The 27919-nt window shown below is 48.4% G+C and overlaps 2 protein-coding genes and 1 long non-coding RNA gene across 7 annotated transcripts; 2 read left to right on the forward strand and 1 right to left on the reverse strand.

The window, feature by feature from the left end:
* Positions 1-3617: 3617 nt before the first annotated feature.
* LOC133927628 (uncharacterized) lies at positions 3618-5227 on the forward strand. The gene is made up of 2 exons (XM_062374076.1): positions 3618-4051; positions 4450-5227. Exons 1-2 carry the CDS (start codon positions 3618-3620, stop codon positions 5225-5227), a joined length of 1212 nt encoding a protein of 403 aa, XP_062230060.1.
* Positions 5228-13795: 8568 nt separating this feature from the next.
* Positions 13796-17851, forward strand: LOC133926704 (uncharacterized). 4 transcript variants are annotated; one of them, XR_009911167.1, is made up of 7 exons: positions 13796-14472; positions 15160-15946; positions 16058-16257; positions 16574-16626; positions 16913-17025; positions 17319-17459; positions 17590-17851. XR_009911167.1 is itself a non-coding variant. In XM_062372729.1 (6 exons), the coding sequence occupies exons 1-5, from the start codon at positions 13936-13938 to the stop codon at positions 17482-17484; spliced, it is 1803 nt and encodes a 600-aa protein (XP_062228713.1). In that variant the 5' UTR covers positions 13800-13935; the 3' UTR covers positions 17485-17523; positions 17556-17851. The 4 variants fall into 4 exon arrangements, 3 of the variants coding, with proteins under 3 accessions (XP_062228713.1, XP_062228714.1, XP_062228712.1); XM_062372729.1 differs by lacking the exon at positions 16574-16626 and having other exon boundaries at positions 13800-14472; positions 17319-17523; positions 17556-17851; XM_062372730.1 differs by lacking the exon at positions 16574-16626 and having other exon boundaries at positions 13800-14472; positions 17319-17523; positions 17560-17851.
* An 821-nt stretch (positions 17852-18672) lies between these two features.
* On the reverse strand, positions 18673-24647 carry LOC133926706 (uncharacterized). 2 transcript variants are annotated; one of them, XR_009911169.1, is made up of 6 exons: positions 23784-24647; positions 23435-23678; positions 22704-22868; positions 22538-22587; positions 22362-22422; positions 18673-19135 (listed from the first exon to the last, which is right to left on the reverse strand). It is a non-coding gene; the product is annotated as an uncharacterized LOC133926706 (long non-coding RNA). The 2 variants fall into 2 exon arrangements; XR_009911168.1 differs by having other exon boundaries at positions 23435-24645.
* Positions 24648-27919: the final 3272 nt, after the last annotated feature.

Raw genomic sequence — 27919 nt, forward strand, 5'->3', positions numbered from 1 at the left:
TAGGCATAGCAGGCCTGTTGGCAAAACTATGAATATGTGCTGCACTGTGCTGATGGGATCCACTGCCTTGCTGTGGCTGTAGTCGTAACAAAGTCGGACAAACCGGTCGTAGGCATAGCAGGCCTGTTGGCAAAACTATGAACTATCCCAAACCTACGTGATCAGTTTCACAAAACCATTTTTTTTCAATTTATATTATAAAACTTTACTTCTATCGTATGACGTTATAGCCTTAGCTTATATGTAAATACCGCTGGTCCTAATAGCTTATAGAACCACTAGAGTTTAAAAAAAGCTCTACCTCTCTTAAAAATAGAATTATAGAACAGTCAGAACAGAATAAGATAGGTGTGTGACATCTAGAGTGACTACCTAAATAACAAAGTTGTCTATAAAGTGAGGTAAAATTCACATATTTTTGCCATTAAAAAATTAACTTGCCATTTATTGTTGTCTCCATAAACCCTTCATCACAAGCTCTATATGTCATTCCTCTTGACTTCATCTCACTTTGCACCCTTAGACAATTGGGAGCATCAATGACTTTCTAACCCAACATGGCCTATAACTATGACCGTCTTCTGATGTGGCAACCTCAAGAATATAGATCTAGATGTGGCTCATGATTATTATCTTTTTTAAATTAATGATAGGAAGAATTGCTTGTTTTTATGAATTAGTGAATAATTGAAAAGATATGAACGAGAATGGTTACTTGTAGAAGTTAGGAAGCATTGGTTACATTAATGAACTGAATAATTATGAACTTCGTTTCCTTTTTTGTTTTATGATGATTGTATGCATTTTTCATATTTGAATGGAAAATCGTAGTTGCACGTCTAGCAATCGAAGTTCTATGGATCTGCATGTTGTTCCTATTTATGAATTTATGTGTGTTCTATTGATGGTAGATGACTAGTTAAATGGATTTGTTAATGCTGTTATGCATGTGTTCTATAGTCATAAAAGTACTGTGTAAGGATTATACGATGGTAATGATATACAATATACCATGTTGAATGCCAGTACATCGAATTTTAATAATATTAGTAGCATGCAACAATAATTTATACCTCCTAATTCATCGGCAATATTTGCATCACCTAGTGTGTCACACACTAGCATACCGATGAATAATCATTACAGCTGAATTGATATAATGGGTTCAGCCAATAATTATGAGCCATCACATGTTAATAATTTTAGTAGTCTATAACAAGAAATTGGACCTCTTGATTCATCGGTAAGTGTTTCACTGTTTATGTTTATACAACAAGCTATGCCGATGAATGAGATGTATGGTCGCAGTAATATTGATCATTCGGTCAATTATATTGAATCACCATATGCTACACCTTGTGTCACTGGAACGGAGGTTACACCCTTTGTGCAGCCCGTAACGTCGTATTCTTGTGATGCCCTATCAGCCCAGAACAACAAGCTGATTCCGTGTCTACTTAGCTCACAGCCAAGCAACATATCGGACCTAAAAGTATCGGGGGGCAACCTGACATGAATAGAAATGAATCACATAGGATATGTGAAACATTTTGTGGGTCTAAAGGTAGGAAAGAATTAATTGATTCAGTGTGGAAGATTGTGAGTTCTTATAATTCAAATGTGGAGTCAGAGTCGGTTTTAGAGAAAAAAAAAACCATTTGTAATTGAAAGTAAAGAACAAAAGTCGGCTACTGTTGAATTGACGTATATGCTTGAGATAAAGGAAGCTATGGTGCTACCATCTAAATTTCGTGCTAAAACAATTGATGATCAAGATCGAAATAAAGGTGTTTCGGACATAGCTGATGTAAATGGTGGCAACAAATATAAGCTTAACGAATTATCTGAAGAAGATAATAGCGCGATTGAAGCGGAATTACAAGAACATCGGAAGGAGTTGCTTTCATGCTATCAGAAGACAAAGTATGGTGTCATTAAGATAAAAGAGATTTCATCCATTGATGTCCTGATAAAAGAGGTACGATCTAAAATTACGTTATCTACTTCTCAATCTGATATTATAGACTCTATGCTTTATGATTTTGAAAGATTAAGTAAAGAGGATAATGTAAGCAAACAATTAGGTTTGAGTATGAATATCAAAAGGCCAATTACTATTGCATACCAACGGTTGATTAGTGATCATAGTAATACGGTTCCATGCCCGTAGGGTTTAAAAGTGCAAGAACTTGCAAAATTCACAGGTAAAGATAGTAGAATCACCAGGGGATTCATCGGCCAAATTATTCATATAGGAAGGCCGATAATGGTAATACATTCAAGTTAGGATTATTCCCATCATCATCTTTGCCAGGCAGTATATTTATACAGATTACTTTACTTGTTCTAAACTCAGTCTACACTTGGTCACAAATGGGGTTTAAGTGTTGTGATTATTTCGGGTTTAGAGATACAAGATTGGGGTTGAAAGAATTTGAAGAGACCGATATTAATATAGTAGAAGATAACTCTAAGATATCGGACAAGATAAGTACAAGTAAATGTGTACCCGAATGGGTAGATGTCAAATCTGAACCATTTATTTGTTTAACTTTGAAACCATCTCCACAAAAGAATCGACTAAGAAAAAAAAGGTATACATTTGATTTTACCAAGTGTGACAAGATTTTTGATAGTTTATTACAAGAGAAATATATTAGACTACTTAGTCATCATGTTATAACTTCGTGTCAAGAATTAGGACAATGTACATATTGTAAATGGCATAATTTATTTACACATACTATTAATGATTGCAATGTGTTTCGTCGGCAAGTACAATCCGCTATTAGTGAAGGTCGATTGAAGTTTGCAAGTCATCAGAGACAGGGGGGCATAAAGAAGATGAACAATCTCTCCCTGTAGGTATGCCTAATTGTGAAGATGAGCAAGTGTTGATTCGACCAAAGCAGGCTGATACAACAAAAGAATGCCACCCCCAAAGAATGCCAAGGGCAGGAAGTGGTCGCCGGGACACGTCGAGCTCCGACAGCGTCCTGCCGAAGTCCCGCATCATGAACGAGGAGGGGGCAGAGAAGGTCCGCAAGCTGATGGTGCCTGTCGGCCAGCGGGAGGCGTCGGTGGTGACACCGGTGAACTTTTCGCCCTCCACGCGCCGACTGGAGCGGATCGTGATCTTCGTGTCCTTCGTTGCCGCCGGACTGGTGCTGCCATTCTCGATGTTCTTCCTCTAAGTGCTGGACACGTTCGGCGTCCAGCTGGCCCACCTGAGTCCGAACTCGGTGGTGATCCTGGCGATCTTTGCCCACTTCTGCGAGATGCCGCCATCGGTCGCACTCTTCCGGCACTTCTTCGTCCTTCGAGCGGCCGGGAAGAAGAAGGGGTCCGCCGAGGTGGAGGTTGTCGGCTACCGCAATTTTCGCCTGCGGGAGGGGCTCAGCGAACTCTACATCTCGCAAGTGCTGCACGGCAAATGGGAGGACAGACGCCGGGACTGGGTTTACGTCGACGTCAGCCCCCATGACCGCCTCACGCTGCCCCAAACGCCGGCGGAGCCCCACAGGCCGATCTGGGAGGCGGCCCCCGTGGAGGATGAGCGCCTGCGCCCAGTGCTGAACCGTATCGATGACCTGCACCAGGCGGGGCTAACTTCGCTGATGGTGGTCGCCGACTACCTGCGCCGCCATCTGGCCCCTTTGCGGGAGCGTGCCCGCTTTGCCTGGATGTACACCGGCTCGGGCGACCTGACAAGGACCGACATTGGACCGGACGGAGACCTCGACGAGGGGGCGCTGGCGACCCTGCTGAAGGTGGTGACCGGCGTCGACGACCTCGCTCGGGCGGTCCTTCCCCGAGAGGACCTGGCGTTCTACGCAGACCCGGGCCGGGCGGCGCTGCAGGCGTCCATGCCGGAGTTTGATGCCCAAGGCCTGGTGGATCGTTCGGGGCACCGGAACCCCGGGACCATACAAATCCCTGGGGTGGATGACAATGGAGGGCAGGGCGCCGCCGCCGAAGCCAGCAGGGCGCCGCCGCCGAAGCCAGCAGGCCGGCGGCCCGAGGAGACCAGGGGAAGCGTCCCCGGGCGTACGTCCCTCAGCCGTCTTCATCATCGTCGCCGTCACCTTCGCGACAATGGTCCTCGGCGGCCAATCTTCGGGAGCGGAGTCCGGGACGAAGGCCGGATCTAGGGCGCGGCAGCCTGAAGGCCAAGGCCCGGCAGGCGGTGCAACGACTGGCGGCTGGACCTACCAGCCGTCGGAGATGGGCTCTGGGGCAGCCGCTGGGGCCGACCCACCACGGCCCAAGGGCCAGAGCCCTCCCCCAAAAAGGAGGAAGGCAGAGCCCAGGCCGAAGCCGCAGAGCCCCGACTTCTGGATCCCGGAGTCCCGTGGCGGTACCGCGGGCCGAAAACCACGTAAGCTCCCTTTCTGTCTCGAGCATATCTACCCAGATTTTGGCTCGTTACTGACCCTTTTTTGTTTTCAGGCCGCCGAAGGATCCCGCAGGAAACCAGAGGCAACCGGAGGAGCCGAGGCCAGCCCCCATTCCAGGGTCGAGTGCGCCAGCGGACCCCAAGCTGAGGGCACTAGCCAGCCCTGAGCAAAGGGCCCCAGCCGGTCCCGAGCAGCAAGCGCCGACCAAACCTTTCCCGAGCCCTCCGAGGAAGGAGCGAGTGGCCGCAGGGGAGGTGGTCACGACGAGGGTGGCGCCGGCGCGGCAGCCATCGGGGACCCCGAGCGCCTCTGTAGAGAGGGCTCGCAAGGGACCCAGCCCCTGGCCACCTTTTGGCCAGGCCCCGGAACCCCTCCCGGAGGTGTTGGGAAGCGCTCGGGAGGTCATCGGGCAGCTAGAAGTGGCCGTGGCGGCAGAGCGGGCGGAGCTCGACAAAGAGCGTGCCACCCTGGTCGATGAGAGGGGGCGGCTGGAGGAGGCCCGGAAGCTTTTGGAGACCCGCATCGCCTCGGCCCGCACATCTTACGAGAAATCTATGCGCGAGGTGGCCGAGGAGTGGGAGGCGCTGGAGGAGACCCGTGACGAAGTCGTTGCTGCGCAGGAGAAGGCCAGCTGCATGAAGCGGCTCGCGACCGAGCGTGACCAGGCGTCCCGGAGGCGCGCCGCAGAGCTGCTTGCTCGGGAGCGACAGCTGGTGTCTCGGGAGGAGGCGGCCAGTAGAAGGGAGGAGGCCGTGCGGTCTGCTCAGGCGGACTTGGCCTGCCAGAACGACGAGCTCGAGCGTGGCCCCGCCGAAGTCCTCCGTCGTTGAGGAGCAGGTCACGATACGCGAGACCGACGTCGAAATAATAGTGGTGGCCCTTGATGCCCGGGAGGAGCAGATCGGGTTGCGCGAGGTGGATGCCGCCTCGGCATCGTCGGCACTCACCGCCCGGGAGGAGCTGGTCGCCAAGCGGGAGGCCGACCTAGCTGCCCGAGAGTAGGCAGTCGAGGCCCGGGCCTAGCAGCTGCAGCGAGCCAAGACCGAGATCCCGTCCGCGAGTGGCGTCCATACCAGCACCGCTGACGGCACCAACCTCGAGGACCGGCTGAAGAACGCACAGGACGAGCTCGAGACCGTCATCGCCGAGCGGACTAACATCAAGCTGATGATGCGGGACATCCTTCAGCAGGCACGGAACTCTGTGGAGGCGACCTGACTCGGGCGCGTGTTCGTGGGCAAGCAGTCGCTGGACAAGGAGACGACTGGCCACGTCACCCTCGGGTTTGCGGAGATCACCCGGCGCCTCGAGGCCCTTCCAGACGTCGTGTAGGAGCTGGCGACCCGGGAGGGGCGTGCTCTAGCCCAAGGAGTGGCCGAGCACGTTCTCACCTGCTATTGCAGCCGAGACCCTACCTTCCCGCTGGAGCTAGTCCGGCAGGGCGTGATCGAGGCCGAGAAAGCTGCCGCCCGGGAAGCCGTCCGCGACATCGCCGCCGAGGTAGCGGCATGTTTTGTGCGGGAGCCAGAGCTGGAACCGAGCAGCGACGGTAGCAGCAACATGTCTTCGCCTCCGCCTGAGCCTGTAGATAGTTAGGTTTTTTGTTTTTGGAATGTTGTAAATACGGGAGTGATCCCCTCCTGAATGGTTCTTTTTAATATAATAGAAGCCTTTGTTTGGGACCGAAACTCCGCTCTGTGTTTGTCTTTATATGTTGTCTTGCTTTTTGCTTGATGTCCTGAGAGGCATTGACCGAACAGAGCCCGGCCTTCTTCCCCCGAGAGTTAGGTTGCCCCGACCACTCATCGTACGAGTAGTGGGACCACTCAAACGTCCAGCCCCCGAGCCCTCACGAGTCTGCAGCTGCTAAGTTAAAGAGACACAAACACGAACTTCCCTACTCTGGAGATAAGTCCACCCGGCACGGTGCATGCCACGACCAGTGAACACTTTCCACCCTGCGACCTCCCAAACAAGCAGACCGAAGACACGTGTGGGCGGAAACACGACCAAGGGTCCCCACGGTTTGGTGGTGTCCGGGGTAGAACTGACCAGACTGAGCACCGATAGCCTGCCCCTGGGGTCTAGGCGGTCCCGACCACTCTTTGTTCAAGCAGAAGGATTACCCGAGAACCCCAGAGACTCGGTAGTGCTCGGGGTACTGCCAAGCTGGGCGGGCACCACGGCCATCGTAAAGGACCTAGGTCAGCCATCGCCACCTGTACGGTACACCGACTACTGTCTATTTTTGTCGTTCCAAAAAAGCGAACACGTGGGTAGGGTTTTGCGCGTGAGGAGACCGTCTCGCCGAACAGATTAGAATGCGAGGGTCCCGAGGATAACTCGGGAACAATAGTTTATTGCGTATGTATAAAAGGAAATTCATGTAATTTTAGTTACTCACAGGACAGTTATCAGCCTTTCAGCTGACCAGTCCAGGAAAGGGTAGAAGTCCTGAGCTCAGAGCGCCCGAGAATGTTGGTTCCCTCGTACAGAGCACTCGAGCACTGGAAAACCGGCGAGAACCAGGGGCTAGGCGGTCCCTACCACTTATGTTCGAGCGGTAGGATTACCCGAGTACCCCATAGGTTGGAGCAGCGCCCTGGGCACTGAGGCTCTTGCGGTCAGGTTGCTTGGTTTTGATCATTGATCTGTAAATTTAAGAAATAGGAAAAGACTCTTTACTTGGTGCGCTCTGTTAGTGCGGTACTCATTATAGACTGCTCTTGTTTTTTACCCGAGACCTCTCGAATACCCGGACCGGCGAATTGTACAGACAAAAGCATGACCAAGAGGTCCAATGATTCGGTGGTGCTCAGGGCAGGACTGACCAGGTCGAGCACCGATAGCCCGCCCCTGGGGTCTAGGCAGTCCCGACCACTCTTTGCTCAGGCGGTAGGATTACCCGAGAACCCTAGAGGCTCTGTAGTGCTTGGGGTACTACCATGTAGCCGGGCACCATAACCTACCATAACAGACTTAAGTCAGCGGCTACTGCCTGCGCGCATACCAACTGGGATCCATTTTTATCAACGGAAAAAATGAGAGAGCGTGTTTTCTCGCACAAATCGAGCATCTCACCAAACAGATTAAACATATGGATTCCAGAGAGAAAACTCAGAATAAGAGTGTATATTGACAATTTATACAGAAGTGATAACTTACATGGTTGGTGGCAGCCCCCACAAACATGTCATCTTATGGATAAAATTTGCGTAGATGTTCGATGTTCCACGCGTTTGGGAGCGGCTGCCTGTCCTCTGTGGCCAGCCGAAACGAGCCTTGTCGCGGGACACCGGTCACGATGAAGGGGCATTCCCACATAGGGGACAGTTTATTCTTTCCTTCGCACGCTTGGGCGCGTCGAAGAACTAGATCCCCAACCTCGAGTGACCGGGCCCGGATGTGACGCTGATGATAGCGCCGCAGGCTCTGCTTGTATCTGGCTGCTCGGATGGCGGCTTGTCACCGACGCTCCTCCAGGTGATCGACGTCGTCGCGCCTTTGCTGTTCCTGTTCGCCTTCTGAATAGGCATTCACCCGAGGGGAGCCGAGAGTGAATTCGGAGGGGAGGACTGCCTCGGCGCCTTATACGAGGAAGAACGGTGTCTCCCCGGTGGCGCGGCTTGGTGTGGTCCGGTTGGCCCATAACACAGTAGGTAGCTCGTCGATCCACCCTTTCCCATGCTTTGCTAGCACGTCGTAGGTTCGGGTTTTGAGCCCCTTCAGTATCTCGGCATTTGCACGCTCGACTTGCCCATTGCTCCGAGGATGAGTGACAGAGGCGAAGCAGAGCTTGATGCCGAGGTCCTCGCAATAGTCCCCGAATAGGGCACTTGTGAACTAGGTGCCATTGTCGGTGATGATCCTGTTCGGAACACCAAAGCGACTTGTGATACTGCGGATGAATTGGATCGCCGTGTTCTTGGTAACCTTGACGACTGGGACCGCCTTCGGGCACTTGGTGAACTTGTCGATGGCGACGTAGAGGTACTCATAGCCCCGATTGCTCGGGGGAATGGACCCAGGATGTCCAGCCCCCAGACCGCGAAGGGCCATGACAGGGGAATGGTATGAAGAGCCTTAGCTAGCTGGTGAATCTGCTTTGCAAGGAACTGGCACGCCCTGCAGCGCCGAACCAACTCGGAAGCGTCCTGGAGAGCTGTAGGCCAGTAGAAGCCTTGCCGAAAGGCCTTCGCGACCAGCGTGCGGAACGATGCATGGCCACCGCACTTGCCCTCGTGGATCTCAGTGAGGAGCTCACCGCCTTCTGCCGGGGTGATGCATTTCAGGAGAACACTGTCCGTGCCGCGCCGGTAGAGATCCCCATCTACTATGGCATATCTTTTGGACTACCGTGCAATCCTCTCCGCAGTGGCATCATCCCCGAGAAGGATGTTTTTTTTCAAGTACTCTCGAATCTCATCGATCCACGAGGTATCTTGAGAACCACCAGCAAGCGCAGCGCACTCACCGAGCGGCGGCACCTTGACGGGACCTCCCACTGAGGGTGCTGCCTGGGTTCCCTCAACTAGGCTCGAGGGTTCCCCTTTGTCATGGTCGGCAGGCAGGACAGGTGGCCGTGTGAGCCTTTCTTCAAAGGCTTCGGCTGGGATGAGCGCCCGGGCAGAGGCCAGGCGAGAGAGGTCATCGGCCAGAGCATTATCGTGGCGAGGTATGTGCCGCAGCTCCAGGCCGTCGAAGTGCCTCTCCAGCCTCCTGACTTCCACTACGTACACCGCCATCTGAGGATCTACGCACTGGTATTCCTTAGATACTTGGTTGACTACCAGTTGAGAGTCTCCCTTCACCAGCAGGTGCCTGATCTCGAGACCCACCGCTGCTCGGAGGCCAGCGATGAGGCCCTCATATTCCACCATATTGTTGGTTGCTCGGAAATGCAACTGCACGACGTACTGGAGTACTTCACCTGTTGGGGAGGTGAGCACCACTCCAGCCCCCACGCCTTTCAGCGTGAGGGAGCCATCAAAGTGCATGACCCAGTACCTGGGCCCGTCTTGCCTGGGGTATGCGGAAATCTCTTCATTGTCGATCTCGGGGACTGGCGTCCACTTTGCCACAAAGTCAGATAGAGCCTAGCTCTTGATTGCCTGGCAGTTGACGAAATGCAGATCGAATTCTGCGAGCTCGACCTCCCACTTGACGATACGTCCAGTGCCTTCTCGGTTCCGGAGGATCGGCCCCAGTGGGTATGTGGTTACCACCGAGACCTTGTGCGCCTGAAAGTAGTGGCGCAGCTTCCTAGAAGCGACGAGTACGGCATAGAGCATCTTCTGGGCTTGAGGGTATCTTGTCTTGGCATCTCGGAGGACTTCACTGACGAAGTACACCGATCGCTGTATACGGCGGGCCCAGACTGAGGCCTCGCCCGAGGGATTATCAGAGCCCCTGAGCTCGGCACAGTGGTCGGGGCCGGCCAAGTTCTCGGGCTCGACTCCCTGGTCGGGAGGAGCCACGGTCTCGGGCTCGACTCCCTGGTCGTGAGTAGCCCCGAGACCCATCGACTGCTCGGGGGCGGCCGGGAGCTCGGACCCAGCACCTTGCCCCGAGCACTCGTCACGCTCCACCACCAGTACCATGCTCACGACCTGAGGAGTGGACGAGATATAGAGCAATAAAGGCTTGCACTCGGAGGGGGCCACCAGTACGGGTGGTGAGGTGAGGTACTTCTTCAAGTCCTAGAAGGCCTGCTCAGCCTCCGGCGTCTAGTCAAAATGACCGGTCTTTTTCAGAAGTTTGAAGAGTGGGAGCCCTCGCTCCCTGAGCTTGGAGATGAAGCACCCCAGGGCCGCCATATAGCCAGCGAGACGCTGGACCTCCTTGAGACGAGCCGGGGGACGCATCTGCTCGATGGCCCGGATCTTCTCCGGATTGGCCTCGATTCCTCGGCTAGAAACCAAGAAACCGAGGAGCTTGCCCGCGGGTACCCCAAAGACGCACTCTCGGGGTTGAGCTTCAGGTGGGTAGTGCGAAGACTATTGAAAGTTTTAGCTAAGTCTTCCAGCAAGGTGGCGCGGTCTTGGGACTTAACCACGAGGTCATCGACGTAAGCTTCGACGTTGCGACCAACCTGCATATCAAGGGTAATGCGCACGGCTTGCTAGAATGAAGATCTAGTGTTGCGCAAACCAAAAGGCAATGACACATAGCAATAAGTCCCCACCGGGGTAGTAAAAGATGTTTTTTCCTCGTCCTGTTTGGCCATGCAGATTTGGTGATAACCCGAATTTGCATCTAAAAAACACAAAAGGTCGCATCCCGTAGTGGAATCTACAATTTGATCTATGCGGGGTAAAGAAAAAGGATCTTTTGGATAAACCTTGTTTAGGTCAGTGTAGTCGACACACATCTGCAACTTACCGTTGGCCTTCAGGACGACAACTGGGTTTGCTAGCCACTCTGGGTGGAGGACCTCTCAGATGAAGCCAACGTTGAGGAGCTTGCTGACTTGCTCCCGGATGAACTCTTGGCGCTTGGGCGCCTGCCGCCAGACCTTCTGTCTCACCGGCCGTGCATCTGGTCGCACAACAAGGTGGTGCTTGATCACATCCCTAGGGATCCTGGGCATATCGGACGGCTGCCATGCAAACAAGTCGACGTTGGCCCGAACGAAGGCGATGAGCGCGCTTTCCTATTTGTCGCCCAGGTCACCGCCAATCCGGATGACCTGGGACGAGTCTTCGCCCACCACGACCTCCTTTGTAGGGATGGAGGCGTCGACGACGAGTTGGGGTTTGGATGAAGAGGGTCCCGGGCCCCCTGGGTATCCTTTGACCTCGGCCCGAGCAAAGACCAAGACCGAGTAGAGCTGCTCGGCGCAGGAGACGGCGCTACCGGTCTCGACGGGCACGAAGATAGGGCCAGCAGGGCCTGACATCTTAACTATGAGGTAGACATAGGGTGTCCCTACCATGAACCGGGTGAGCGCCGGGCGCCCGAGGATGACGTTGTAGGACAGGAGGACCTTCGCGACGTCGAAGACGACGTTCTCCGTCCGGAAGTTGTCCCAGCTCCCAAATGTGACAGGCAGCTTTTCGCGTTGGCCGACAAGTGCGCCAAGACGACGGAGGCTCGGGCATGGCATGTCCCGCGTCCTGAGCAACATGCTGCCGACAAGGCGGGTCCTTCCCGCTATGACAGGCGGAAAAAGAAAAAGAGAAGGAGACGCGACGCTGCCCCTGTCGTGCCGGCAGAGGGCCCTGCCCGTAGGTCGGCACGCCGGGCGGCTGTCGACTGGAAGCCCGCTCCCACGAGAGCTCCAGCTCCCGCGAGGGCTCTCGCTCCCGCGAGGCCCGAACCGGGAAAGTGGTGTGAGATCCACCAAACTGACTAGCACGACCTCACTGAGTGCCGATCGGTTAAAGGACTCATCGAGCGGCGCTAGAAGGAGCGCGAGGAGCACCGCACGGGTGGCGACGACAAAGCCGCCCCCGAAAACCAAGAGCTTGGTTTCTAAGAGCCCAAGCACACCGTCACCTTCATCGACGGAGGCGCATATATGCCCTCCTCTCGTCACTGCGTCAAGACAATGCGGCGTGAGGTGTGCTCGGCTACCCCGGGCACTGTGGCCGCAAGGTCTCTGAAGTGGTCGGACACCCCGATCACCTTCAGTCTGGCGGACCACCCCGCGAGTTCTACAGGCGTGGGGCGACTACCTCTAGTAGTGTCCCCCACTGCCGGAGGATGAACTCCTAAAACGGGGATCCGGAGGGACCCCTTTGAGGTTCGGCCGAGGGGATGATTCTGAATCTACCTCGTACGTGAATTAAATGAGAGTAAATGAGATGCAGGCGGGATGGATGATCGCATGCTAGAGGAAATAAATGCTCAGGGGATTTTAGACAGGTTCCGACCGCACGGAGCGTAATACCCTATACCTGTGTGTATGCTATAAATGCTCTGGGAATGCCTTTATCTGGATCTCTTGTGTTACAAGGATTTTTATCTAAGTCTAGAGCTTCGGTCTACGTGAGCCTCTACTCGGCTTCGTTAGCTTGTTTGCTTGTCTGTTGAACTTCTTGAACTCGTCTCGATCCGGGTCTTATAAGATTTCTTCGACTCTGTTTCTCTCCGGGGTGCCCACCCCTTCTTATATCCCGTCGGGGCAGCCTGGCGTGCCCAGAAAGGATGGCGCGACTCCTAAGGCGCCATAAATAGAAAGCAACCATCATGGGCTGTAGCTTGACGTTACCGGGGGGGGGGGGGTTGAAAATGCGTCCCCGTCCGATCTTGTCATCATCATATCGCTTTTTAGCGAGTGCAGCAGGGGGGCCCACCGGGCAGTCTCCGAGCAACCCCGCGTGCCCGCCCGGTCAGAGCAAACCTGACACAGCAGGGCGGCAGGCGATATGCCTTGAGCCTAGCGACGATATCCCAAGGCGCGCCGGATGACGCGCGATGGGATCTGCCGCATTAAATGTCCCCACGCCTCTCTGCCAGGCAGTGGCAGGGACAGACAACATGCGTTGGGGGAGTGGTTAAAAGTGACAGGCCATGCTCCCTATTAAATGCAGCATCGAGGCTCTCACCAATTGACACCTCACCGCTGAGCCTTGTGGGGTCCACCGGCAAGAGGCTTCTCAGGTCCCCGGGGAACTCTGGGTGCTCGGGGACTACTGTTCGTAGTCCCGAGCGCCCTCTCCCGGATATGTCTTTTCTTAATCCTCGGGGAACTCGGCTACTCGGGGATCACTGTTCATGGCTTCGAGCGCCCTCTCCCAGAACTGTGTCTGCTCGGGTACTCGGGGACCACTGTTCGTGACCCCGAGCGTCCTCTCCTGGAACTTGCACTTCTCGGATCCTCGGAGAACTCGGGTACTCAGGGCCACTGTTCATGGCCCCGAACGCCCTCTCCCGGAACTACCTTCTCGGGTCCACAAGGAACTCGAGTACTCGAAGATCACTCTGTTCATGACCCCAAGATATCTATATTACTTCTACACAATCCACACACATGCAAGTATGCATTATGCAACTATATACCCTTCGAAAGTTGAAACAACTAGACAAGGACGGATCAGGGGGCTGGGGGCTCCAGCTCCCTTACTGTTTAAAAGTCAATAGAAGCTCTCTATGAGTCTTTAATAATTTTTTTTATTATGAATGAAAGAGAAAAAAAAGGGAGGAAGAAAAAGGAGAGGTTGATGAGCCCATACCTGCTGCATCCATCACTGCAACCAGAGGTATTCCTGCAGTCCCTTTCACCCGCCCGCGGCACATTGACACGTTGGCTCTTGCCGATTCTAAAGCAGCTGCCTCGCAGCACCATAGAACTGTTACAGCAGCGCCTCCACCGCACACGCTCTATCAAGTCCAGGCAGTATCCACCGCGTCCCGACGAACTCGGTGCCCGAAAATATCCCTCCCGCCGGCGACCCGCCTTCGGCATGCCTGCTAATATCTCTCTCACATCCCCTACAAGATATTTCTCCTGCAGCGAGCCGGACGCGTGCGTATATCATCTCTGCCTCCTTCATGCACACTGGCATTGTGCCGTTTCTTCTCGTCAATAACAGCTATGGCCACTGTCACCACTTCTCCGGCCACTCTCCAGCCATGTAAGCACGCGAGCCGCGGCTTGATGCGGTTTCCTTCTTTTCCAAGGAGAAGGAGTTACGGTCTGGTGACAACGAAAGCCACGGCGTACTCCCGTGGCCAGCCTGCGGTGAAGGGCAGCCGGGTTGAGGCGCCCGTCGGTGTCTCGGCGGCAGGTGAGGAGGGCGACAGGATCCGGAGGCTGCAGAACGGGCCCGACGTGCGGGGCGTTGCGCTGGAAGGCGAGAAGGGTCGGGCCGTGGACCTCACGCCGCTGGCAGTGGAGGTGATCGCCGAGAGCTTCGGGGAGTGGCTAGGGGAGGAGCTCCGGCGGGAGGGCGAGGAGCTGCGTGTGTCCGTCGGCCGGGACCCGCGGCTGTCGGGGGCGCGGCTCAGCGCGGCGCTCTTCGCGGGGCTCGCGAGGGCGGGGTGCTCCGTGTTCGACATGGGGCTCGCCACCACGCCGGCCTGCTTCATGAGCACCATATTACCTCGGTTCAGCTACGACGCGTCTATCATGGTACGTAAGATTATTTTACTCGGCGATCGAGATGAATGACCTCTTGCTCTTTCGCTTCACGCAGGCATTGAGGTTTTTGTGAAGCCATATTGTTACGAATAAAATTAGAGCTCACAAATAAATGTTGATTCTCTTAATGAAAAATGTGTCATACACGTTCTCAAAAAACGAAGAAATGTTGATTATACTTGCATTCTCACATCCATCAAAGTTAATTTCCTTACAAACTATATAGATCTAAAGAACTAAAGAAGAAGCCCAGGAGCATACCCTATTTAGACTTTACTATGGCGCCATAGCTCCGTAAAGATCAAGACCTATTCATTTAAATTCTACAATCAAGTGATCAGGGATTAAAGTGGTAATACCAGCGAGGCCTCACTAGTTCAGATTGGTGTAAGGCCGCTGGCAACCAGAGAAACATACGTGCCTAGCTAGTGCATTGGTGCTTGCAACTTCTGGCAGGAAGAACCAATTGATCCACAACGGCAAAGACACCATGTCTATCAAACGGTGGCGTGTTCCAAAGTCCTGAAGATGACGAGGCTTCTTTACACCCTTTTCCCCCTCTGTTGATGTGTTATTACAGTCCAATTGCAAGATTCAAGGCTAGAATATTTAGGAACGGAGGGTCGCTTTACTGGAAAAGAAGAAATCCTCAGTGTTAACTGTCATTTACTATTGCAGATGACTGCGTCACATCTCCCCTACACCCGCAACGGCCTCAAGTTCTTCACCAAGCGCGGCGGGCTGACCTCCAGCGATGTGGAGAAAATCTGCGACCGCGCAGCGCAGAAGTATGTGGCGAGGAAGATGGGCCTCGGCGGCAGAGGGGGCACGCGGTCGGTGGTGATGCGCGTCGACCTCATGAGCGCCTACGCACAGCACCTCCGCGACATCATCAAGCAACGTGTCGCGCACCCTACGCACTACGACACCCCGCTCAAGGGTTTCAAAGTTGTCGTCAACGCCGGCAACGGATGCGGCGGCTTTTTCACGTGGGACGTCCTGGAGAAGCTGGGCGCCGACACGATGGGCAGCCTCCACCTGGAGCCCGACGGCACGTTCCCGAACCACATGCCCAACCCGGAGGACGCGACCGCCATGTCACTCACCCGCAGCGCCGTCCTGGCCCAGGGCGCTGACCTGGGCGTCGTCTTCGATACCGACGTGGACCGCAGCGGCGTGGTGGACGACACAGGCGCGGCCATCAACGGCGACCGGCTCATCGCGCTCATGTCGGCCATCGTGCTGGACGAGCACCCGGGCACAACGATCGTCACCGACGCGCGCGCCAGCGACGGGCTCACGCGGTTCATTGCCTCCAGGGGCGGCCACCACTGCCTCTACCGCGTCGGTTACCGCAACGTCATCGACAAGGGCGTGCAGCTCAACGCCGACGGCGTCGAGACCCACCTAATGATGGAGACCACCGGCCATGGCGCGCTCAAGGAGAACTACTTTCTCGACGATGGTGCGCAAACTCACTTACACCTTGGGCTCTCCTATGAGGCTATGACAGACAGAAAGAAAGACGATTTGATCTTATTTCCATTGTTTTCGCTTCTTCTTATTGCTAATGAAGGCGCATACATGGTGGTGAAGATCATCATCGAGATGGTCCGGATGAAACTGGCAGGATTAGAGGGAGGGGTAGGGAGCCTCATTATGGATCTCGAGGAGCCCGCTGAGTCCGAGCTGTTGAGGATGAACATCTTGGGTGAACCCAAGCATGCAAAACAAAGGGGTACACAAGCAGTTGAGACTTTCAAGAAATACATCCAGGTAAAAAGACACTTTTGTTAAATTAATTTTATCAGCTCGCCAGCAGTTGAATTTGAGATAGTTCTGGTTCATGTAAAGATGACTATGGTAGTGCTATTTCTGGTCTTGATCGGGAAGCATGAAAATAATAGTATATCATGAATAAATCATCATTCCAGGGATATCATTTGTTTTCATTCCTCCGTGTTTGAGAAGAAAAATATCGTTGTTTTCATATAACAGGAATTGCATTGTGGTTGTTTGACAATCAACTAATTGAGAGGCCACTATTTTGGTTGGCATAACTGACAACGACATCCATTCATGGAATACATAGGTGCGCAAGAATAGGAAGGGAACTAGCCAGGAGTGCAAAGTATGGATTGTCATGTAAGCCAGTAACTGAAGAAACCGAAGAGGATTACTAGTTTAGATCCAAACGTGTCCTTCAAACAAAAGAAGAGTTGATGAAACTTGCTTGTTAGTGCGTATATTTGCATTAAGCAAATTTCATCTGATATCACGCTATTATTTGTAGTTTCTGATATGCGTAGTATATATGTTGCACACTGTTTTACGGATTTCACTACTCTATGGAGTATACAGTTCTATACAATCCTCAGTACAATCTTCTGATCGCTTATCCCGGTGCCTTGTTTTCCCCAACTTGAATTAGGAGGGGAAACTTTCCGGTTGGGTGCTCGATGATTGTGGGGATTGCTCAGTTGGCGAGGGATGCCTGGTGGACACAAATGATCATCCTATCGATGTTGATGCATACATGTACAGGTATGCCCGGTACTTGCACATCCTGTCCTCAGACCTTGCTTTTCTAAACTGTATGTTTTTCTTTTTGCTTAAGTTTCCTTTTGCAGTGCTATTTGAGATAGTAAACCTGTTTTCTGTTACCGAACAACCTCATTTGTATACCACCAGTTTCACAACTCAATTAAATCTCCTTTCAGAAATCTTATTACAAGTCCAAATTGCAATTTTCACATTCTAATTGCCACTGCTTTTTGAAAGCCTACCCGTCCATGCGAAATGACCGTTGATGCTTACTTACTATTTTGTGAAAGCAGAGCAAAACTTTATGACGAGAATAACAGACCACTGGGCTTGGTTCACATTCGTCAAAGTGTTCATAATCCCAATATAGCGTTGAACATGCAATCCTATGTTCCTAGTGGTTGCAAATCCATGGCAAGGGATATTCTTGACAGGTACTTAATTCTCACCAGATCCTAAGGTAGTAAGGTTCACTTGGTTTTTACATACCATGCAATCATATATATATATATATATATATATATATATATATATATATATATATATATATTTTAATAATTCCAGGTTTTTGGTGGCTAGTGGAGTAAATGAGTTTGTTGACATCAGTGAAGTAGAGAAATTTGTAAACTAGAGCTTATATTTATTATCATTAGATTTGTACACTCTGTATATACATATCGGTTAAGATCCTAGGTGGCAAGAAAGAGTTCACTACCGTTGGGAGAGTATAGTGATTACATATTCCCGCATCCCTTCAAGTATCTAGTGACGTACATAGCAATACTGTCGATTCTGTTATATAAATGATCGCAGCAATTTCAGCAAAGTGTGCCGTTCTAGTATCATGTCATCCCTCCTTGTAGCAGCGGATCACCGGGGGTGTACTTGGGAGCTCTTAAGCCGGGTTTAATTTTTGGACATAGAAGAGGAAGAAGAGTAGATTGAGATAGAAGAGAAGAGGAGGGAGATAAGGAGGAAGGAGAGAGAGCCTCTGATTTTTAGCTCTCGATTGGTCACTGCCTCCTGCCGCGATACAAAGCTGGAATTATTTTCATTTAGCTCAGAGCATACATGGGCTGCAAACTACTCCAACTTCATTTTGTTCCTTTGTAAGATAGTCATATTGTTTTCTGTTATATTCTAAAACTAATCGGGCCTTGAAGCGGAGAGCTCCCAGCGATTCCCGTCGATCTCCGCCTATCCCCGCGCAACTTGTGTCCCGGCACTAGCAAGCAGCCTTTGGCCGGGCCTATCAATCGCCCCATTTTTTGAGCTGCGGGTGTTAGTCGTTCTTCTTGCAAGCGGAGAGAGAGAGAGAGAGAGCTCCACGCGTGACGCGTCCCCGTGGTATCCATCGGCTTTTCTTCTCGCCCATGTGGCCTCCTCCGCTCGAATAGCCCGCCGCCGTCGCCTCCCTCGGGTCAGGGACACATGGATCGGGTCTAGGTCCACTCTGTGGCAGCGAGGAGACGGGTGATGGCGAGTCTTTTTTTTAAAAAAAGTTACATGCTCTTGCAACGTGCAACGGGAAATATGTCACACACAACACAAGTTCATCCCATAGCGTCACAAACTAAAATTAAAAAAATACAACACATGGTACCATCCTACATTAGCTAACTCTAGTAGTCTAATGCTTACAATCAGTTGAACCTTTCACATCAGAAACCAAATATATTTATTTTTAATTTTCCACTCACAATTGTGTCAAGACATGGGAGCAGGGGAGGCAGGAAAACAACTGAAAGTAAAACAGGGAACTAATGTAAATTGATTTTAAAACATTTAGTTTCAGAAATGGCTTAGTGTATGGACGAGGAACGACGCCAGTCATTTGAGGCTAGCAATTGCCACCCGACGCTAGAACACAATAGAATCTGATGTACACTTTGCACTGGGAAGTGATGTTGATAGCATCTGATGGCTTGAGTTCAAAATTAGTAGTCTCTTCTTCATTCCCAATATGAGCATCATGATGCATACTTCTGAATTCAGACAGATAGACACACTTTTTTATGTGATAGTTTACTTTGAAGTAGTGTTACCTTTGCAAGATACAATAGCGAATAGTATGCACCACGGATCATTTCTGTTATTCACCCAAACGTACCTGAACAGGAGACAACATATTAGTACCAAGGAAGCTTAAATTTTAGTCTGTCCAACAAGACATGTTTCAAAGAAGAGGCATGTATTTTTTGATAGCGTGATTTAAAATCAGTAAACATGAAAATGTTATCAGCTTTTGGGAGATGCTCTGGTTTGAGAACAAACTTAGCCAAGACAGAAGTGGTTCCGAGTAGATGCCAGAATGTGAACTTTGATGACCTCCTCACCGCCTTCCCAGGACAGCTAAAACAGTTCCCTTGCAAGTATCTTGGACTTCCTCTTCACATAAAGAAGTTAAAGAAAGTTGAAGTCCAACCTCTGATTGATAAGCTTGGGGCTAGACTCGTGGGGTGGAAAGGCAAATTTTTCTCCCTGGCCGGTCGCGACTCCTTGGTGAAAACTGTTCTTTCCGCCCAACCTACTTACCACCTCACGGTATTCCCGTTGCATAAAAATAGTTGGCAAAGAGGATCAATCGCATTAGAAGAGCTTTCCTTTGGAAAGGGGAAGTCCCGGAAAAGGTTTCTAGAGGACACTCTCTGGTAAACTGGAGCATCGTAGCTCGGCCAAAGGAGCTAGGGGGTCTAGGTATCTTGGAGATAGAAAAATTCGCAAGAGCCTTGAGAGTTCGATGGTTGTGGTTCCAGTGGACTGATAATCATCGACCATAGGCTCAATTCCAACTGCCTTGCGACAAGATAGATAGGGACTTATTCATGGTGTCCACAATAGTCACGGTTGGAAATGGAGCGAAGACGAAGTTCTGGCATGACAGTTGGGTCAATGGGTTGGTGCCAAAAGTAATTGCTCCGGATTTGTTCAGGCTTGCGAAAAGAAAGCATAGATCAGTTGGGAAAGAATTGCAGGATGATAATTGGGTTCATAGTTTACGCAGCTTAACAACTCAAGAGGAAATTGTGCAGTTCATCGAGCTATGGAACGCTATGTAGTTGATACAGCAGGACTATACTTCGGAAGATCAAATTAGATGGAAATGGACACCGGATGGAGTGTATACAACAAAAAGTAAGTACAGAATCCAATTCATAGGGGCGGTCAAGCGGTTCCATACCAAGCCCATTTGGACGGCTAGGATAGAACCAAAGTGCAAAACTTTTGCATGGCTAGCGATTCAGGGGAAGATTCTTACAATGGACAATTTGGAAAAAAAGGGATGGTTACATGACCAAGATGATCATCAATGCACGCTGTGCAATACGTCGTATGAGGATACTAATCACCTCTTGAAAGATTGCAGTTTTATGTGTCGAGTATGTCATTATATAGCTCTTTGGTTCCATTGGAACATGTGCCAAGCCTCTCTGATTTCAGCACCATTCGATTGTGGTGGCGAGAGGCTAGAGACAAAATCATCAGGGAAGGACGTAGTGATTTCAACGGAGGTGTGATTTATTTCTGGTGGAATATCTGAAAGGAGAGAAATCGTCGGATTTTTTAAGGACAAAGTCTGGATGAACTATCAATCACACGGATAATAAAAAGAGGACATCGATCAAAGGAACCGGGCGTGGCGATCGTCTTAGGTTCAACCATGCACTGTTTTACGATGATGTTGTCCTGCTTGGATGGTCTTTGGACACTGCTTATATGCTTGATGATAGCAAGCAAGGCAGCCCCTGCTCTGGGTTTTGCAGGCGCCCTATGGGCTGTTTTGCCAAGGAGGTACTCAAGGAGGAAATCTCAGTGATTGGGCATCCATAGATTGTCCGGCAATTGTCCTTCTCAACAGATCCTGCTCCCTTCATCTTTAAATGGCTACCTTCAACCAGAACACCAAGGACTAATTGGTCAGTTTATGTGATCTGGTTTGCACGTTATCATTGTGTTGCTTCTTGGAGAAAAGTTGATGAGTTTCATCACTGCTCCTGTTCAGAGTTTTCCGTTATCACTGTGTTGCTTCTTGGAGAAAAGTTGATGAGTTTCATCACTGCTCCTGTTCAGAGTTTTCCGATCATTAACAGGGCAGAGGAATCCAAGTTTCAGGCTATGAATCTTCCAATCTTCCAAGCTATAGCAACGCGTTCAGGTAGTCTGTTGTTGGGAGTGGCGTTGGTTTTTGGTTTTAGCTCCAGTAGTCTGTTTTGAAGCGCGTTTTGGAGGGCCAGGGCCTTCGGTAGTTGCGCAGGCTTTCGTTAGTGCGCTCTTGTGCATGTTGTTTCGTGACCTCTTACATTTTCTTTCCTTCTTTTATCAATATATTTCGGCAAGCCTCTTGCCTCTTTTTTTTTTTAAAAAAACACAAAATTCACAAAACATTAAACATAGAGTTAATTTCAGAAAACTATCACTTTTTTGTTCTAACTATCACAAAGCCACCACTTTTATTGCCTATTTAACAAAGCCACCGAAGCCAGTTATCTCTCAGACCCACCAATTCGACATTTTTGTCAATATGAACAGTAACCATTGCCTAAAAATCTCCCTCCTTTCTCTAATCAAATAGGAGACCTTTCAAAGCTCCAAAATTTTTAGAATGATTTTTGTAGAATACTATAATTAATATGTAACCCATTTTGATTAGTTTGGACCAAAAATCCTAGGCCAAATTCAAATTAAAAAATCTCCAAAGTTACAAACTTTTCTAACTTTCTATAATTTTTAAGGCTTGAAAATAATTCCCTAAAATCTAAGAAAATTCACTAATATTTTTAATAAGTTATGGCCTAATTTCTAAAATTATTTAAAGCCCTAGGTTACACATAAAATTTCTATGTAACTTAGAGATTGATTAAAAATTAGTTCATGACTGAAGAATATTAGTGAATTTTCTTAGATTTTAGGGAATTATTTTGAATCCTTAAAAATTATAGAAATCATAAAAGATTGTAACTTTGAACAATTTTAATTTGAATTTGGCCTAGGATTTTTTGTCCAAACCAAGCAAAATGGGTTGCATATGAAATATAGTATCCCACAAAAATTATCCTAAAATTTTTGAAGCTTGAGAAGGTCTCTCATTGGATTAGAGAAATGAAGGAGATTTTTAGGGCGTTGGTTACTGTTCATGCAGGAAAAAATGGTGGGTCAGTGAGATAACTGCCCAAAGTATCGGTGACTTTGTGAAATAGGCAACTGGTTGCTTTGTGATAGTTAGAACAAAAAAGTGGTGGTTTTCTGAAATTAACTCTTAAACATATAACTAAACTTTGAACTCAAATGAAAGCGAGGAAAGCAAATCAGTTCATAAGATTCTATCTTAAACTCACCTCGCTCATACCCCATCGTTTCAGTCATCTCCTTTACAATATTGTAAATAGTTGGCCTTGGCTGGAAAGACATAATTTCAATGCAATTCAGATAAAACAAAACTATTTAAAAACAGAAGCATGCGGATGCTTATTAGCGTCCATAGTAATTTTTTGCAACTAAATCCAGCTCTTACAATTCGAATGTTCCGAAGCGCAGCCAGAAACATGGTACTTGGGGTTTCCACTGGAGGAAGTAGAATGGACATATAACACAATTAGAAAAGTATCTGCAGCAATTTGACATTCCTTTATCTAAAAAAGGGCAATCTGACATTCATGCAAGTAAGAACTGATACATACTGACAATATCAGGGAGCAGAGGTTGCTGCCATCTTTCATCTTCAGCACAATAGCATGGTGAGACCGGAGTCCCTCAGTCTTAGTACACGAGTGTTCTGAACATATCTCAGGTGTTTGCCGTCATGCATTTTACCACAAAGCCATCTGATAGAGTCCTGAGCTCAACTGCATCGGCATATTAAATGAATTATTAAATCATGAGACATGAACTACAATAGCTTGTTATGAGTGGCGTTACTAATGCTGATCTAACAAAAGTATTTTTTAAAAAGTATCTTGGTAGCGCTTTCTCTTCCGCAGTGAAATTCAGAGTGCTCATGCTCTGAAATCTCGTTCAGGGTGAAGCTGTCATGATGTTGATCAAATAATCCGGTGCCATAACTCAAACAAACATAAACCATAGCACAAGCAAATACCAGCCTTGATGACGCTGGAATCGACGAACTCCTCGCCGCTTTATAAAAGTTGTAGTACACATGCAAGTAAATTCCAACTCTAGAATATACAACTGTTTGGGCAAAATAGAAGCACATGCAAAGATAATAAATAATGCTGCTTTGGATCATAGCACATATATGAACATATTCCACTTGTTAAAATAAAGTGAAGTAGCATATTTCTGCACCATGAGTGTTAATTCATCCAGATCTGGTAAGCATTAGCTTCAAGCTCAGTAGTACGAAAATAATCAGAAAGGATTCATAGATAGTGTACAGGTACGTGGAGGTCACCTTCATACGCATAGCAGTACTAAAAGTCAGGCTGTTCACAAATCACATGTCACTCATAATATTTATGCACACCAGTTTGACACAATCAAGACAATGGGACAGGAAGGGTGAGAGCAAACATATGACTGTGTCGCTGCGAGCAGCGAGGAGGTAGTAGAAACCAGAGGAACTTGGGGCAGTTGCTCTTGGACAGCTGCAAAGCCGTCGTTGTCAGGGTCACGATCACCAGTCAATTGTTGCGTAGCTAATCATGGCAAGGAAGCGTCAGGGTGAAAGCAACCATAGAACAGGGGATGAGGGTTTAATGACTGAGGAAAAAATCGGAGAGGGAGAAAGAGAAATCGGACACCTGGGAGAGGACGACGAGGGAGAGATGACGAAACCCCAGGCATCGTAGGTGTCCAGAGAGGTTGTCGTGGATGGGTTAGGACCGACGTGGCCACGGTAGAGGAAGGACGAGTGGAAACAACGGTGGACTCACTTGCCGTGTCAAAGGATACCTGGATCGGTTCATCTGGTTTGACGATCGGCGAGAGCCTCCCTGCAAGGTTGGGTTGGGGATCACTGCGTCCGCTCCTCGTTTTGAGGCCACGCTGAATTGGGGCGAGGGCTTGGGAGCGAGCATATCGGGGGCGGCGCAGTGCTGGCGGACCAGGGCGGTAGTGTTTGTCGTTGTGGTGTCAGGCAACAGAGGAGGCAGTGTGTGGGCGGATGCACGGGGAGTGGTGGACTCCAGTAGTGGTGGACTCCAGTCTCAACAGAAGGGCCGGGATGCCGATGTCCTCGGCGACATCGATGGCAAATGCAACCGAATCCAGGCCGATCACGTTCCGATTCAACGAGGGGCCACCCAGGGTCCGACGGCGGGACGACCGCCGTTGCACCTACAGCCGCCTTTGCCTCCCGTGTCCCCCGCTGTTGTTGGCGTGCTCCTGGATGGATGAGGCCGGCGACGGCGACGGTGAGCAGCACCACTGGGAAACGACGACCGAGCCTATCCTAAATACCCATCCGGGCAACTTTATTGGGAAACTATAGATCTATTTAAAGAAGACGGATTTAGGGGCTGGCCCGCTCAGGGGCCTGATCGGGGAAAATAGGAGGAGCTAGAGCCATGGCGGTTAGGGTTCGGACACTGACACACTGTGGATAGACGTTGACATGTTGGCCGGTAGAGAGTGGAAGAGGTGGTTGGCAGATAGGAAGAAGATAGGGGATATCGGGGATGGAGCGGAGTTAGGAGGAGAGAGAAGCGGGATGAAAGGTGGCATGTGGGGTGGAGAATTAGATAAGAGAGCAGGTATTAGGTTTGGATATCTTATTTATTTGATGTTAGAAGAGGGGTGGAATGAGTAAGAAAAAGATATCTTGTCAATGTTAAAATATTATATATTTTTTAAGTAATAAAAATTAAAAAGTATAGTAAGCATTTTTTTAAAACTTGTTAGGCCTAAGAACGCGTACTAGCAACTGCGCTAGGCACAGTTTGTCAATGATAATGATCTTGATGGCGGCTACACATATAGGAGCGAAAATGCTGTCGATGGTGAGGAAGAATGACCAACGGAGAGCCGATGAGTGAGTCTAACGCGGAGGAAGATGATATAGCTGACATAACCTCGCTGCTGCTGCTCCAAACCATAAGAGTCAGGAGAACATCTCCTTTACCATATATCGTGTCAGCATCCCCTTCGGCGCTAAGTACATTGTGTTTTTACCACACGAGTTCCACTTTTTCTGCAACAGGAAACTCTACGGATACTGAGTCTTAGAAATCTGTTACCTCTTGTGATACGCTTGTTTCTAGAAAGCAGGATTTAGTGGACCTGAGATTGGTTCAGAACTGAGCTGCAAATTTTTCTCATCATTATTGTTCCTTTGCAGCAATTTGAATGGTTAGTTGATCGTAGTATAAGGCAACGGAGCAGATGAAGCCAGATTTGTGCTTCAATTTCATAGTATAATGCAACGGAGCAGATGAAGTAAGATTTGTGCTTCAATTAGAACATCACCTTCGTAGGTAATTGGTTTTGGGTATTGGCCGAGCAGAACTTACTCTTGTGGATTTTTTAGTTCTCTATCCTAAGTTGGGAGCTTATTATCAGTGATGGAGCTAGAGTTTTAATTCCGAGTGTGACCATCCAACAATGTACAAGTATAAAATTTGGTAACACTGCGGATCCAATATACAAGTATAAACGTGAAAGGGCACACAGGCTTGTGGTCTGTGGACTTGATAGTAGGGGTGAAACATGAAAGGGCCGAAGCATGCCGGTTTTTTTGTTTTCACTTATTGCTCTAGGCTATTGGATTGGGCTAAAATTTTGGTATCCACCTGAAATACTATCGGGCTCCGTCACTGTTTGTTATATCTGTTTATTCTATAGAGAAAAAAACTTGACTATAATGGGGAAATTTGTATTATAACACTATTTTTTTAAGAATACAATAGGGAAAACCCTTACTATAAAAATTTCTATTATGAAAGAATAGAGAACAAAGAAACTAGAAAAGGGAGAGCTAAAGAAGATAACTGAAAACTAAAAGAATGCCAGAGGAAGGCATGAGAGTTGGAAGAGCGCTATACAAGAGAGGTAATTTAAGAAGAAAAAGCTAAAATGAGAGGAGCCTTCAATGTGTGAAGCTAAAGATCAACTTCCGCAAGAAGGTGATGCTTCCATCTTTGAAAGGTTGGTCTGTTGAAAGATATAATCATTTCTTTGCTTTCAAATGTGCCATGCTGCAATTATAAATATTTTCGTAAAGAATGGAAATTGAAAATTAGCTTTTGTCTTTTGTATCATCTGGAAGAATTGAAGAGTATAGTCTGAGTTTATTCTAAGGAAGTCCCATCATCTAACAGTGAGCATAAAAAAAGAGGTGAAAAGCAATCTCTTCCACATTGTGCCTGTATAGGATGCAATTGTAATTGTTTACTTCAATCTTGTAGTTTTTCTTCTTTAGGATATTTCTTGTGTTTAGTCTATCCATAAAGAGTAGCCAGTGAACACCTTTAGTTTCTTGTAGCACTTGGATTTCCATGTCCAATTGAATGGTGTGATTGAGTTGTATGGAATCAAATAAAACTTTCTTGGTGAATAGATGGTTGATCCCCAGCAGTATTTTCATGTGTCTGTCACTCTTTGTTGTTCTTACAATTGCAAAATTATTCCTTATAGCATTTGTAGTTTTTTGATAAGCTTACTCTGTTAAGGGTGTATAGAAATGAATGTGTGCATTTGTGTTTTGCAAATAATTATGAAGAGTTATGTTCTCCTTTTTAGCAAAGGAGAAAAGCCTTGGGAGTTTATTTCTGAGGTAATTGCCATTCCATACATCATTTCATTGTAAGACAGTAGTGTCATCTCTTATTGGGCAAGCGACAATATCTCTGAATTTATTGGTGAATTTTTTAACATCTCTCCACCAAAAGGAGTGTTTATTAGCTGTTGCATGTGGAACTTGACCATTTAAGCAGTACTAGCAAATACGTACGTGTTCCAAATACGTGAAATCAATAATATTGTGACGGGGGGGGGGGGGGATATTTTCACGAGGAAAAATAATTAAAAAACAAAAGCTGAGAATGCACCACTATAAATGAAATGGAATAATAGTGTATTAATACTTTTTAATGCTAATAGCGCCTATCAATTGCAGGTTTCTAAATTGATTGAAAGTTTCTAAATAATTGCGAGGAGAGAAGACGGGAGGGGGGGGGGGTCAAATTTAATTATTGACCATTTGATTGTGTAAGATGTACGGTAGAGATTGTTCAAATCTATCATAACTTGTCCATTTTGTAGGAGTACTCTAAATCGAATTCACCCAAGGAATCTCCATTTTATTATAGAACTTGTGCAAATATTTGACTAGAAGCACCTCATTCTAGGTATAGTTGAACAATTATGATTGCCATCATCCCAAAGCAAGGCTAAGCATAATCTACCCATCCATAACCCACCAAAATCATGGTGGCAAGGATAATAAGGAAAACTAAGATATAGCCTAACTTAGGATTCTTGACAATATTATTAGCATGGATGTTTGCAAAGAAAGAATTTGAAAACATAGGTGTGATGTGTTAAGGACAACTTGTCTTCCTGATCTTAGTTGGGTCTTCGAACTCTTGGTCTTGAAAACTTCCAAGCTACTCCTTGGGGAACTCGACATCTAAATATGAAAATAAAACAAGGCAAATAAACGCCAAGAACCAAAGAACACTCAAATTCAACTTTATTAGATATATTAATATTTTTGGTGAATTTTGATGAAAGAATCTCAAATCAGAGCTAAGACAGATAAGATAGGACTTTAGGAAGATTAAAACAACACAAAAGGATAAATGATAGGAGATTCTAATGAATATGAATTTTCTAAAAAAATTCCAGAATGATATGGGATTTTTTAAGAATTATTTGAAATTATTTAGATTTATTTAGAATTATTCTACTAAGCAAAAACATTAGATACAATATTAACAAA

The sequence above is a fragment of the Phragmites australis genome, chromosome 8, assembly GCF_958298935.1.
Source record: "Phragmites australis chromosome 8, lpPhrAust1.1, whole genome shotgun sequence".
In the NCBI taxonomy this organism is placed as follows: domain Eukaryota; kingdom Viridiplantae; phylum Streptophyta; class Magnoliopsida; order Poales; family Poaceae; genus Phragmites; species Phragmites australis.